This window comes from Eschrichtius robustus, chromosome 4, assembly GCF_028021215.1.
Source record: "Eschrichtius robustus isolate mEscRob2 chromosome 4, mEscRob2.pri, whole genome shotgun sequence".
NCBI lineage: Eukaryota > Metazoa > Chordata > Mammalia > Artiodactyla > Eschrichtiidae > Eschrichtius > Eschrichtius robustus.
The window spans coordinates 151,636,393-151,649,597 of record NC_090827.1 but is presented as its reverse complement, the minus strand read 5'-3'; the positions used below and the strand labels follow the sequence as shown (position 1 = coordinate 151,649,597).

Sequence of the window (13,205 nt, the reverse complement as noted above, 5' to 3'; positions counted from 1 at the left end):
CACTCCTGGCCACACTCCTGCTCCTGGCTGGCTTCCCACCCCCTCCCAGGCCTGCCACCCGCCTTGGGCCCCACCATTGCCCCCTGCACTCCGCCGCCGCCACTCCTTCAACTTTGGGCAGGTGCTGCGTGCTGACGCTCGGCTCGTTGGGGTGCTGAGGACCCAGCGACAGCATCTGGGCCCATCTACTGCACAGTCCACAGCCTGAGGGAGAGGGAAGACAGAGCAGGGCACCCACCCAGCAGTGGTGGGAGTAAGTCTGGGAAGGCTTCATGGAGGAGGCAGCGGTGCCCAGGCCAAGTGGGGGACTAGGGTGGATGCAGGGACAGGTGGCTATGCAGACTCACGTCCTCCCTGGGACCCAGTGCTGCCCAGGGCTGGCTGTCCCTCCCCCGCTAGCCCCTGCTTTGCCACCTGGTGCCCCTCCCTCAGTCCCTCGTGCCTCACGGTCTTGAGGGACTAACCAGCCTCTGGACGGTGTGAACTTTTACTCTGGCTTCTAAGAAACTCGCTCCCCTTATTGCTGTGTCCAACTCACCTTCCAACTGAGGGGGTTTCTGGGGCCTCTTTCTGGAGAGCAGGAGGGGTTGCTAGGGGCTTGGTTCTGGATAACGATGCCGCCCAATACCTGACCCCACTCGGGAAAGTGCTCCCGGCCCCCAAGCCCCTCCAGCCTGCCAGAGACCCCGTGTTTGTGTCCATGCGGCGATAGTGACGGAGAGGGCAAGGAGGCCAGCGAAGGCCAGAGCCTGAAGGGAGGCCAAGGCCGGGAGGTGGGGAGGCGGCGAGGCGGGCGCAGTGCGGGCGTGGCGCGGGGCCCTCTAGCGCCGGCCAGGCCGAGTCCCAGCTCTGCCCTCGGCCTCTCTCCTGCCTGGACCCAGCTGGGCTCCGGGTGCGCGCTCTGGACACTGAGGGGACTGGCTGCAGGCGAGGCGCGCGGCTTTCTGGGACACCGGACGGAGACCCGGGGCGGGGCGCTGGCCGGAGAGGGACGGGCCCAGGTGGGCAGGTTGGGGCGCCCAACAGGGGAGCTGCTCAGTCCTCCCCGGGAACCTCCCCGCCCCTCACCCGCCCGGCCCCGCCCCTCCCCACCACTGCCCCGCCCCTCACCCACCTGGCCCCGCCCCTCACCTCGGCCCCGCCTCTACCCGCGGCCCGGCGTCTTCTCTGAGCCCCAGGGCCGGTGGGGTCCGGCCCAGGCCCGGGGCGGGCTGCTGCTGGGCTTAGGGAGCAAGGCGCCGACACCCCGCCTGCCCTCAGAGGGTCCGGAGCCCCCATTCTCGGACCTCTAGGTCCGGCCTTGCCCTCTGCCTTCCCCTCGCGGCCTGCGGTGACTCACCTGGTGTGTGCGTCTGCACCTCCATCCTGGCCCCCTGGCCTCCGGAATCTTGTTCCCACCCTGTAGTGTCGCCAGGCTGGACACCGGCCTCTCGGTGTCCTCTTCCCCAGGCGGGTGCCTGAATACACTCGGACGCAGCTGTCTACCTCTCGGCCCCATGGTCTTCAGGGGGGCGCATTGCCACGTGTAAAAACACGTGCCGCCACCCGGAACGGAACATCGCCAGTCGCCCCCCACCACAGTTGACCTCCCCCTGCGTGTGGCTTTTGGAGGGGGACGGCCATGGACATGCTGGTGGCTCCTGTGGGGTCATCAGACTTCCCCGGCTGGGTGTCTGGGGCAGTGCCTGGGGCACACAGCCCGTGGCCCCGCACACCCAGCTCCCCGCCCCCGTGACCCCAGGGCAGCCATCCAGGTGGGTTCCAGCGTTTCTCCCGTCTGTCCACCAGCTGGAATTAATTCCCTGAAGAGCTTCCTGGGATGGGCTCCATTTCCTCCTGAGAAGACAGGGTAGTCCCCAATTCTTTCCTGTCACCTGTTCTCGCTGTTTAAGAGTCTCCATCAGCAGGGAAAGACTTTCCTGAGGATCAGCTGGGTGTGTGGATTTCTCTTTATGATCGATTTTGTCTTTACTGTTTTTGCTACTCATTCTGTCCTTGCTTTGGCCAGAAGTGTCCCTTTAGGTTGGCTGTGGTGTCTCTGGACTATATATAGCCCCATCTCCCGCCCCCACCCTGGGTCAGCCTTGCCAGAGCCCTTGGTGACCCTCGATGTGACCTTCTGAACCACGGAAGTGAGAAGCCTCACGTCCTGGGGCACCGGCTTGTACCTGAAGACTCGCACGGCCCCGACCCCAGCCACCTTCTCCCGGAGCCCGGCCTGAGGAGGGTCCAAGTACAGTGGACACATTCAGTCCTCAGCATGAGGGGACTGGGTGCCTGCCGGGGGTTAGATGAACCTGGACAGGGGCCACTGAGGCCCAGCAGCCCCCTGCCCGTGCCTGCACCCCCAGGAACGATCTCTCTTCCACACAGGTCACGACCTGCGTGCGAGCCCGCAGAACCCCGGGGGCAGACTGTGGCCAAGGCCAGGCTCAGGGAGAGATGGGGTGCAGGTGAGGACGTCCCTGGGCAGGGGGTCGGGGCTCAGCAAGGGTAGAAGGAGCCCCCACGGGACCTGGGGCCGGGGCAGGGGTGAGGCCGCCTGAGACGGGCTGGACATCCCAGCTCACAGAGGGCGGTCTGTCCACGCTGGGAGGATGGGGAGGTAGGACGCTGCGCCTGTCCTGCTGCTCGGACCCTCTGCCTGGCGGCCCTCCCAGCTGGGCCTCAGCTCTCTGCCCAGGGTAGGGCCCCCCCCCGCCCCCCCGCCCCCCCGGGGCCCAGAGATGAGGGCCGCGGAGGCAGTGCTGTCCCTGACCCCAGGGGCCCTCAGTCTCTCAGAACAGAATCCCACCCCCCAGGGCTGGCCAGGGTCCCAGCCCTGCCCACCAGGGACCACCCCGCACCCCGGGGCCACTGAGGGTCGGGGAGAGGAGAGCCTGGCCAGGCAGTGGCTGCCTCGCCGACCTGACAGACAGACCATCACAGGGCAGACAGGCCATCACAACAGCGCTTTATTCAACCTTCTCCTTACAGCAACTCGACTGCCTAGTCACCAGCACAGTCTGAGGGGACGGGCAGGGCACGCGGTCACAGCACAAGGGGACACCAGAAGCCAGGCCAGAGCGCTGGAAGGCCCTCTTGTCACGCTTCCTGCCGCGAGGCTGGGACCAGACGCTCAGACAGCTCTGCCGTTTCCCGCCCTGACTGCCGGTGGGCCACACAGTTCACAAATCTGGCTTTCAGCTGTTCCAGGAACACGAATTTGATATTTTAATAAAAACACTATTTCTAAAAAAGGTGTTTACACACAGCCCGAGGAGGCGGCCCTCAGGCGAAGCCGGCCCTGGGCCCCTGGCGGACACGGAGACAGAGCCGCCAGCGGCCCAGGGCCCGCTGTGAGGATCGCCGCCCGGAGGTTCTTCTTTGCAAATTACGAGGTGCCCTTCCTTTTTAAAGCCTGGATTTTGATATTCCAAAGCGACTCTGGAAGCCACTTGCCAATTTCCTGAATCCCTAATGAAAAAACGGGTGCGAAGAATTCCCATTCCGCGTCACAGATCCCGAGGACGCAGGCGCCCTCCTGAGAAAGCTCGGGAAGGCCGGGCGCAGGCCCAGGCGCTCAGTCAACAGACGGCGGCCCTGACGCCTCGCTCGCCACACGAGACTCTCGTTCCCACACCTTACACCTTACACCTTACGCCACGTTCCTTACACCTGCACCCGGGCACCCCTCTCAGCGGCAATAAATAAAGTTCAGGACAGTAAAAACAAGCACCGCGAAGGGGGAAGCCTGCAGCAAACCGTGGCCCACGGTACAAACACCAGCGAAGGGTCCCGCTGCACTGGGGGCGCAGACACGCACGATCCGGGAGGGCGGGGGGGCGGGCGGGGTGTGCGACGGCAGCGACGGGGACACCCCAGGCGCCTGGCAAAGGCAGCGAGGTGAGGACGGAGGCGGGAAGGACGACCCCGTCCACGGCACGCCGGCTACCACGAAGTTCACGAGCAAGCACACTTCCGCAGCGGAAAAGCAGGCCACTAAAACACACGTGAGAGAACTCATAAATATCGACTAAGCATGGGGAACATGCCTCTTGAATAACTGAACTAGGAACCCTTTAGAACCCACTGTCCCTTTACGAAGGTTTACATCTGAGAATATAGAATCTTCTTATTTTGTCTAGTTTCTTCTTTAGCGGCTGAGTAAAAAGTTTCAAGTAACTTGGAAGCTATCATCTCGTTGTCGTCCTCCCTCAGCTCATCTGGCCACTCTAGGCCCACGTCTTCCGATTCCTATGTTTGTTTTCCCGCAAAGAACGTTCTTGCCGTACCTGACCCAGCCTTCGCAGGAGCAGCCGGACAGAGCTGGGGCTGCAGGCCGCCCCCCGCCCCCCCACCGCCCCGCCACGGAGCACCGGCCTCCCCGAGCTGCCGGTTGTGGACCCGTCACCGGACGTGCAGCGAAACCCGCTCCGAACACCCACGGGGGCGGTGAGGCGCTAACACCCCAAATGAGGAAACTTTCTAAAAGCACAACAAATTACTGCACACGAGATGCTTCATTTTCCAGGGCTTCATTAGCACCTCTCCCGGCATAATTTACGTTGGATTTACTCAGGTAGGCAGACTGTCATGTGAGGAAATTCTGTACCAGTTAAGTGGTTAGGGTTAGGTGAGAAAGGGAACTCAAGAAAGAGCTCGGATACACACGTTAAGAGCGAACTTGCAGGAGACCTGACATCCACATCAGAGAACGCGGCCCTCCAGAGGCCACAGGGACGACGGGCATGTTCGCTCACTCGCTACAGGTGTGAGCTTGGGAGCGCGCACGAGTGGCTCCCATTCACGCTGATCTGTGGGAATCCAAGCCCACGACGCACGAAGTATCCTCTCCAGGCCGAGGCGGCTGTGTCTGCACAACTCCAATCCCACGCCTGGGGCTCCACGGGCACAGGGAGTCCACGCGGCCGGTCCTCTCGCCTCCCGCAGCAGACACCGCCAGGGGACACGCGGGGAGGCCCGAGCCGCCTCAGGAGCCCAGGGGGCTGTGCAGGGCCACGACGCCCCGCTGCCGGCAGGCCGCACGCTTGCCTGCCACAGCTGGGACCGCGACAGCACCGGGCCACCGCATGAATCCAGAGCAGACTCCCTGGAGGGGTTCAGGGATTCCAGACTGACTGAATCTTCGTGGAATGATGAAAACTAAAAATGACTGATTATGAAGTTTCTGATTTATTCCAGACAAAATATTAGACCTGTCTCTAAGAATCACTTCAAAGCAATCACCGTCACGTTAGGACTGTTGCGGCAGACGCACGAAGGGCCACCAAGGCACCTGAGAGCCGGGCGGGCCCTAATTCTTCACTTCCGCGGCCTCCTTCTCGGCTTTCTCCTTGGCCTTCTCCTTCTCCTCCACCTTCTCCTCCTTCCCCAGCATGGCCACGATCTCAGCCACCTGGCTGGTGGAGATGTGAATGTCTTCTTTGTCCACCAACTCGATCACCTGCACACACGGGAAGGGACAAGGGCCTCAGAGGTGGCTCTGCCCCTTCACAGCATGAAATCTCCCCTCAGGACACGGAGGGCAGACGGCACACGGCCACCAGGCTGGGATGGCCTTTGGCGCCCATCCGCCGTGCTGTCCCGCCAGGGGCCCTGGGTCCTCCATCTTCCCCGGTCTTCTGAGGGCCAGACCCCCACCCGCACGGAGCCAACAGGCTCCACAGCCCCAGACCAGGCTATGAGCTGCCAGGGAGCGGGGCTCGGAGAGCAGGAGGCCCACGGTCTGCAGGCCCAGGCGAGGGCGCCAGCTGTGCCTCCCTCGGGTCCCAGGGCTGCAGGAAGGTGGGCTGGACGACACAGAGAGGCTGCCGGGCCGGGCCCTGCTCGGGCAGAGCACCATGAGCGCCAAGGAGGGGCCCCAGACGACGGGCCCCGCCCAGCCACTGCTGCCGCTAGGGTGACGGCGCTCGGCCCACGAGCGGGGAAGGCCGTGCTCCCGACCAAAGTGACGTCCGCTGACATTCTGGGTAGACGTTTGAGTGGAAAGTCCCCGACGGGCTGGAGACCCTGGAGCCATGAGAGCCGCCGGCAAAGGTGTGCTCTCCACAGCAACGCCAGAGCCCACAGCCGTCCTTGTGAAGGCGGAGCCCCGTGCAGGTCTCCTGGGCTGCCCAATCCCGGCACCCTCTCAGGCCTCAGGCGGCCCCCAGGGGTCCCGAGGCCCAGCCCCGAGGACCGCACGCGTCCCCTCCGGGTTGCCACAGCCCAGCCACCCCAACACCGTGCTCTGCAGACGAGGCCAGGCATCCAGGCAAGAGCAGGTGGCCTGCTCCGGACGGACGGCCTCACTGCCCTGCCTCCACTCTGTGTTTGCGGCGAGGGCGAGACCAGCCCCAGGGGCCTCTCGGGTGGACGCACAGGTGGAAAAGGCTCCCAGCAAGACCCCCACGACCCACCTTGACAAGGTCGTCGATGTTGACCTTGCCATCCTTATTTTCGTCCAGGGCCGAGGCCAAGCTGACGAGCTTGCTTTCGGGAATGTGCTTGATTTGCTTCATGGCACTGATGAGCTCAGCGACGCTGATGACGGTCTCCCTGGGGGACACAGCCCGCATGCGGCACAGCTGGCGACCCCTGCAGCCTCACTGGGGCCCCGTGGGTCAGACCTGCCCCAGACAGCCCCTCCCTACAGAGCTCCCTCGCCCCGTCCTCTGGGAACACCCAGCTGACTTGGACACAGAAACAGAAACCACCGCCCCATCCAGGGTCTCCTGTGCGTGCGCAGCCGCCCAGCAAGCCCGGCCTCTCCAGTGGGGATGAGTGGGTCCCTCAGGCCTGCCTGCGCCCTGGTCAGGGTGGGAGGGGCTGAGTACGGCCACACTGCCCTCCGACCAGTGAGGGCAGGTGGGCCCACACAGCACAGCAGGTCAATCCAAGAGGGAACACTGGCCTCACCCAGGGGGGAAGGGCCGCCAACCTGAGGACAGCAGGGCCCTGCAGCCAGCCCGCCCGCCTGCCCCCTGGAGACGTGGGCGCTCGCGGTGCGGTGCCTGGCCCACAGGAGTGCCGAGCGTCAGCTGCTACCGCCTGGGGGGGGTTTCATTCGCCCCGCAGCCACTCACACGACGCTGGCCCCCGCCGGCCACTGTCCCAGTGCAGAGCCGGCCCCCCGCGCAGGGGGTCATTATTGAGTTGCCTGCGTGTAGGGGTTCAGGAAGAGAGAGGAGGCTGGAGGGAGGGGAGAAGGGACAGGGAGAGGCTGGCGGTTCCCAAGGGAGCTGTGATCCGAAGGACACTCTGGAAGGACCAGTGACGACAGCCTGGAGAGAGCTGGGGGCAGGGGGGTGGACACAGGGAGAGCAGGCAGCCGCAGCCGAGGTCCTCCAGACGTGGGCTAACAGCGCGGCACCGTGTGTGCGTGCGCTTATGTATGTGAGCACGCGCGCGTGCAGGGAAGACCCAACTTGGGGCCGCTTCAGTGACAGTGTCGTGGAGAAGTGGGGACACCTTGGTTCTGGCTGCAGCCGCTAGGTCAGAGGGGAGGGGCGGTTGGTCACCAAAGCTGAGAAACGCGCTCTGGTCAGAAAGGCCCTGGGCCTCCCGGACCCCAGGCCCACGGCGGCCACGTCGCCCACTCACCCCGCAGGCGAGCCCTCGGCGGCCGGGCCTAGCCTGCCAGCCTTCTGGTCGGCCTCCAGCTGCGTGAGCAGGCTGTCGATCTGCCCGATCATCTGCTGTACCCGCTTCGTCAGCCTCTTGCTGGCTTTAGACTCTTCCACGTAGATTTCTTTGCCAGTCTTTGAAAGTTCCTTCTTGATCTCCTGCAGGTCCTAATAAAATTATTTGCTTGTAAAAAGACTGCCTTAAAACTAAAAAAGAAACCTTCAGTTCACCTTGCAGAAGTAACTGGATTAACCCAGACGCCATCATCAAGGTGGGAAGGTCTAGGCTGTGCGCGGAGCAGTCCCATTAACCCGAGCCACAAAGCAGCAGGCTTACTGCCGTCTATCATGCAAACTGGTTCTTATCTTTGCAAACTCAAGCACTGTTTTTGTAGCAAAGGAAATGAACTCTGTCCTGAACCCCGACTTTCTTCCTGACAGTGAGAGAATCCAGGAATGGTGAGTGCCTTCTTAAATTCCAACTTGTGGTTTTCCCTATGAGCAAGCGTTACAGGGAAGAACGGGAGGTGAGGTGGGGACTAGAGAACCCACACAAGAGGGCTGCCACGACAAAGTTCAGAAAATAGCAGATTATTTTTACCAATCTTAGAATAAATAAATAAATAAATAACTAACTAACTAACTAACTAACTAACTAACTAACTAACTAAATAACTAACTAACTAACTAACTAGTATGTAAGAAAGAAGTCTCTTTTGGGCAATCATGAACAAAAATAAGATTTCATATACCAAGTGACCAGACTGTTCATCTGATACCTTCATAGATTTAGAAACTAAAAAGATATATGCGTGTCATCGACAAGGGCGAATGGCCAGCATTCCAGGGGAAAGTGACCCAGTGGGATGACTGGAAAAGCTACTGAATAAGATTTACTTAAATTCAGTTTTCTCCCCAAAGACCATCTGGCCAGCTTATCCCTTATCTGATGGAGGCATCACTGAACACTCGGGGGCCCGATGCAGCCTGGGTTTACTCTTGTCTGTAGCCGCAGCCCTGCCCCGCCATCCCCGCCGTCCCCGCCCCGCCGCACCTCGCTGTAGTCCTGGACGTCCTCCTTCAGCAGCTCCAGCTCCTCCTTCTCCTTCGTCAGGGATTTCTTCTGCCCCTTCAGTTTCGAGCAGGCGTCACTAAGTATGTCAATTTCCTCCTGAGTTATTTCCTCTTCCTGGCAAGAAAATAAACAAGCAAACCGAAACCCTACATGAAGGGGAGTAACTGGCTTTCCCCCGAAGGCTTGGCCACTTTTCTATCAGTGTCCTGTGTCCGCAGTGCGCTTGCCAGTCTCGGGCTCTGGGCGAGGCGACAGGCACGTGCAGTCACCGTCTTCACTCTCCGAGGGGCCTCCTGCACCCGAGCGCACCTGTGCAAATGTGTCCGGCGGATGTGTATACCCACAGAGCCACCACCACCCGACAGAGAAGTATCATCACCCTGAAGGTTTCCTCGTGCCCACGTCCCCACCCCCACTGGCCTGCCTTCTGTCACGACAGCCCCGTTTGCTTGAATTCTGACAAACGGTGTCAAACGGCTCGAGCTCCGTCACCCTGAGATTCACCCACGTGACGGTGTGTTCCTTCTGACCACCGTGTACGATTCCATCCGCAGATACACCAAACCTGCTTCTCCATCGTTGTGGCTATTCTAGGTCCTCTGAATTTCCATATATGTTTTAGAGTAAGTTTGTCAATGTCAACAACAAAGCCTGCTGGGATTTTGATGGTCTTGAATCCACAGATTGGCTGGGGAGAATTAACATCCTACCAACACCGAGTCTTCACATCCACGAGTGCAGTGAAGCTCTCCATTTATTTACTGCTTTAATCTACCTCAGCAACATTTTACAGCATCCTGTACAGGTCTTCATATCTACTTTCAAATCTATCCCTAAGTAGTTCACTTTCTGGATACTATTGCGTGATACGCTTCTTAGAATTTCAACTTGACTGTTCACTACTAGTACAAAGAAGTACAACGACCTTTTAGGTGCTCATGTCATCCGTGAATAAAGAGTTTCACTTCCGTGTGATTTTACTTGTTCTTTTCTAACCATCCTGGCCAGACCCTCAGTTCGATGCTGAACCGGTGGTGAGAGTAGACGCCCGTGCCACCGTTAGGGATCCTATGACCACAGGTGCCACTCTGGCTGCTTTACGTGGGGTTGAGAAGGTTCACTCCCACTGGTTTGCTGAGAGACCTTTTTAATTGAGAAGAGATGCTGGATTCTGCCAAGCACTTTTTGTGCATCTATTGAAATGATCATACATGGTTTTTCTCTTGAGGCTGTTAATGTGTTCGTTAAATTGACTAATTTTTTTGTATTCCTTGGACAAACCCCATGAGGTCACAGTGTATTATCCTGTCTACAGAACAGCTGCATTTCACTTACTAGAAACTTGTGGAGAATTTCACACCTGTGTTCAGAACAGATACTACTGGTCTGTAGCTGTCTCCTATCCATCTGGTTTTGGCATCAGGGGATGCTCATCTCAGAATATCCCCTCCTCCTCAACTTTCTGCCAAGAGTTTGTGTAGCACGGGAAGGATTTATTCTTTACATGTTTGGACTCACCAGCAACTTCACCCCTGAAGCCATGTGGGTCTGGGGCTTTCCCTGTGGAGAGGTTCTTCAGCTACAAACTCAATTTCCTAGAGCTATTCAGGTTTCTGTCCGAGTGGATGGTCAATACCGATAAGACCCAGGCTTGCGCTACAAATAGGAAACGGTGGTGCCCCCACTCTCTGTGGCATCTTTCCAACAAACCAAGGTTCTTCAGTGTAAGTTTTTAAAGGTTTGTGCTCCTCGCTAAGAAATCCTTGGTGGTCCTTAGTTCATAAGCTCTCCGGAGAGTTTAACTGTCCTTTCACATCTAAGTCTTTAATCCACTGGAAATGGGACGCATCCGTTTCCATGGAGACAACCAACCATCCTGGCCCTACTGCTGCCGAGTGATCCCTTCTCCCAGACCACGCTCCATGGGCCCAACCAGGCCCCGCCTCTGTTCAGCTTCCCCGCCTCAGCCCCAAACCGCCTTCAAAATGACCCTGGTACCTTGGTTCCTGACCCTTCCCAGGGTCACCCTTCAAGCCTAGGTCAGCCTGGGCTCCCGGGACCCTCCTCCTCCCAGCCTCCTATCAGTGACAGAGTGTGTGGGTCTTTGTCTGTCTCCTGGGCCATCACCAGGTGAACAGAGGCTCACCGGGCTTATCCCAGGCTATGCCAGCCCCCGTCCACCACACCCCACCAGCCCTGCAGCCCACAGCTCCCTTCACCAAGACCCCCGGTGTTGATGCTTTATGCTTTCTCTTCTCATACGAACAGCCTGGCTCCTCCCCGAGACCTGACCTCCCCGCCCTGCACCCTCTTCAGGGTCCCCTCCTACGCACAGGATTGGAGAAGGCTCCTCCCTGAGGCCCTGCAGTGGGGCCCTTCCCTCCACCTCCAATGACCCCACGGGGCCCATCAGGGGTCAGTCCCCAGGCCACATCCACCCGGCCCTCAGGACACGTGACGAGGCCCACCCCTCTACCCAGGTATCAACACACTCGACTGCACACGCACCCCCCACCACGGCCTCGTCCCCCCTCCGACCTCTGAATGCGGTGGTCCCCTGCCCGCCCCACCCCGTGACCTCGCTGGGAGTCCCCAGACATCAAGATGCCGTCCTGCTTTCTGTCTCCTACCCCAGCTGCCCGACGCTGCCGCTGCCCGTCTAGCAAACACATCCTCCACCCAACACGCCTTCAGAAGCTGCTCTGCCCATCATGCTCCGTGTGCCAGGGGCCACCTGGCGGTTCCCCCGGCAGAAGGCGTCTCACGAGGAACATGGGCTACGACCACGACGGTGAGGCTGCCAGACGCGAGCACCCCCAGCGCGCACAGCACGTCGGGCTCCCTGCGCCGGGCAGCTGGGAAGGGGACAGCAAGGGGGGGCTTCCCCGCTGGGTGCCCTGCCACGCAGAGCACAGGGGCCGGAGCCAGGGCAGGGCCGCCTCCCCCTCCCCGGCCTCGCTCTCCTCGCCCCACGACCATCCACCGTCACCCTGAGAAGCCAGGCTGCGGCCTTCCTTCCGGCCCCGCTTCCTCGGGAGCCCCCGCCCTGCAGGCGGGCCCGCTGGCCCTCCGGCGCGGCTCCAACACCGCTCCCTCCAGGCGGGCGCTGTTACCTTCAAGCCTTCCAGGACGGGCGCGCTGTCCGTCAGGGCCTCGGACGGCAGGGTCACATCAGGCTCTTCCGGCTGCGGCTCGGCCACCAGCCTCCCGGGGGCACCTTCTGCCACCACTTCAGGCTCCACTTCCTTCTGAAACGCAAGGCCGCTGCCGGCTCAGCACCACGCGTCAGACCGCGGCCTTCCCGGGAATCCACACCGGCAGACGTGCCGCTGGCCAGAGGGCCGCCAAGTGAGGGGCAAGGTCCACAGAGCCCGGCCGGCTGGCAGCGGGGTCTGCCTCCGCCAGGTTTCGCCGCAGGACCCTCCACGCGGGCGCAGCGCGTGATGAGCGCAGTCACGCAGCTCCTGCATCCACGCCCCAGCGTCTACAGGGCCGCCGGACGCCTCGGTGAAGTCGCCACAGCCTCAAACCTCAGCTTCAGGGCCTCAGGGCCGGGCTGGCCGCTTGCACTGACTGGCGCCCGAGCCGCAAGAGTGAAGAGTGCGTCCGCCTCGCTGTGCCCCCACCCCACCCACGGGCCCCGCCCCGCCCCGCCCCGCCCCGCCCCGCCCCCGGCCCGCTCACCGCCGCCGCCGCCTGGGACCGCCTCTGCAGCTCCTTCTCGCGATGCTCCTGCCGGATGGCCGCCTCCTCCTGCAGCGTGGCCTCCAGCTTCGCCTTGTTGTCCACCTGCTCGCCCTCCACCTCGGCCACCTTCACCTGGGCCTCCTTCGCCTTCAGTGAGGGGACGCCCGTGAGCGCGCTTGGAAGCAGAGCAGGCGCGCCCCCGCCAGAGCGGCCCACGCGGCGCCCGGCCCGGGTCTCGGGGCGTCGTGGCCATCACGGCTTGCTCTCCGAGGAGCAGGAGCCCCGGCTGCTGGGAAACGCCCTGAGGACCCCAAGGGCCACCTTCTGCACGCACCGCAGGGCCCTCAGCGTGCAGAGGACAGACGAGAAAGAAAAGAGGGGGCGAGCGGCGGGTCCGGGGGCTCCCCCAGAAGGGAGAGGGCCCCTGGCAGAGTGAGCAGCAGAGGGGACCTCGCAACACGCACCACAATCTCCGGGAGGGTCTGCAGGGTGGACGTGAGCTGGTCGGCGGGCGAGAGGGTGTCAGGAAGGTACATGGCCCGGGACAGGACGAGCAGCGACGTCGGGACCTCCTGGTGCAGGTGCAGCTCCAGCCACTGCAAGTGGGAGGCGGAGACCCGGACTCACCCGCCGGCCCCGTCCCACCCACGTCTCCTGCGACCTGGGCAAGGGCTTCCGGTTTGCGGAGGGGTGGGGGAGGAGGAGGAGACTGGTGGCAACCACCACAGCGGCACCTGAGTGGGCGGACCCCTACGTCCCCCAAGCGAGTTCTCCCGAGAGACACCGCAAGCTCCGAAAGGCCTATTTACTGCTGTGCTAATGCCCGCTGCCCACCT

At 61.5% G+C, this 13,205-nt stretch overlaps 1 protein-coding gene across 3 annotated transcripts in view; it reads right to left on the bottom strand.

Moving 5' to 3' along the window:
* Positions 1-5,156: 5,156 nt before the first annotated feature.
* Positions 5,157-13,205, bottom strand: part of LETM1 (leucine zipper and EF-hand containing transmembrane protein 1) — a 32,114-nt gene continuing 24,065 nt past the window's right edge. For 2 of the 3 annotated variants that reach the window (XM_068543584.1, XM_068543586.1), the window contains 7 exons: positions 12,834-12,965; positions 12,367-12,516; positions 11,796-11,930; positions 8,662-8,796; positions 7,585-7,775; positions 6,402-6,540; positions 5,157-5,446 (listed from right to left, as the gene is read on the bottom strand). In XM_068543584.1, coding sequence (XP_068399685.1) covers positions 5,297-5,446; positions 6,402-6,540; positions 7,585-7,775; positions 8,662-8,796; positions 11,796-11,930; positions 12,367-12,516; positions 12,834-12,965 — 1,032 coding nt within the window. In that variant the 3' untranslated portion in view covers positions 5,157-5,296. The remainder of the gene's footprint in view (positions 5,447-6,401; positions 6,541-7,584; positions 7,776-8,661; positions 8,797-11,795; positions 11,931-12,366; positions 12,517-12,833; positions 12,966-13,205) is intronic. The other variant, XM_068543585.1, reaches the window with a different exon arrangement.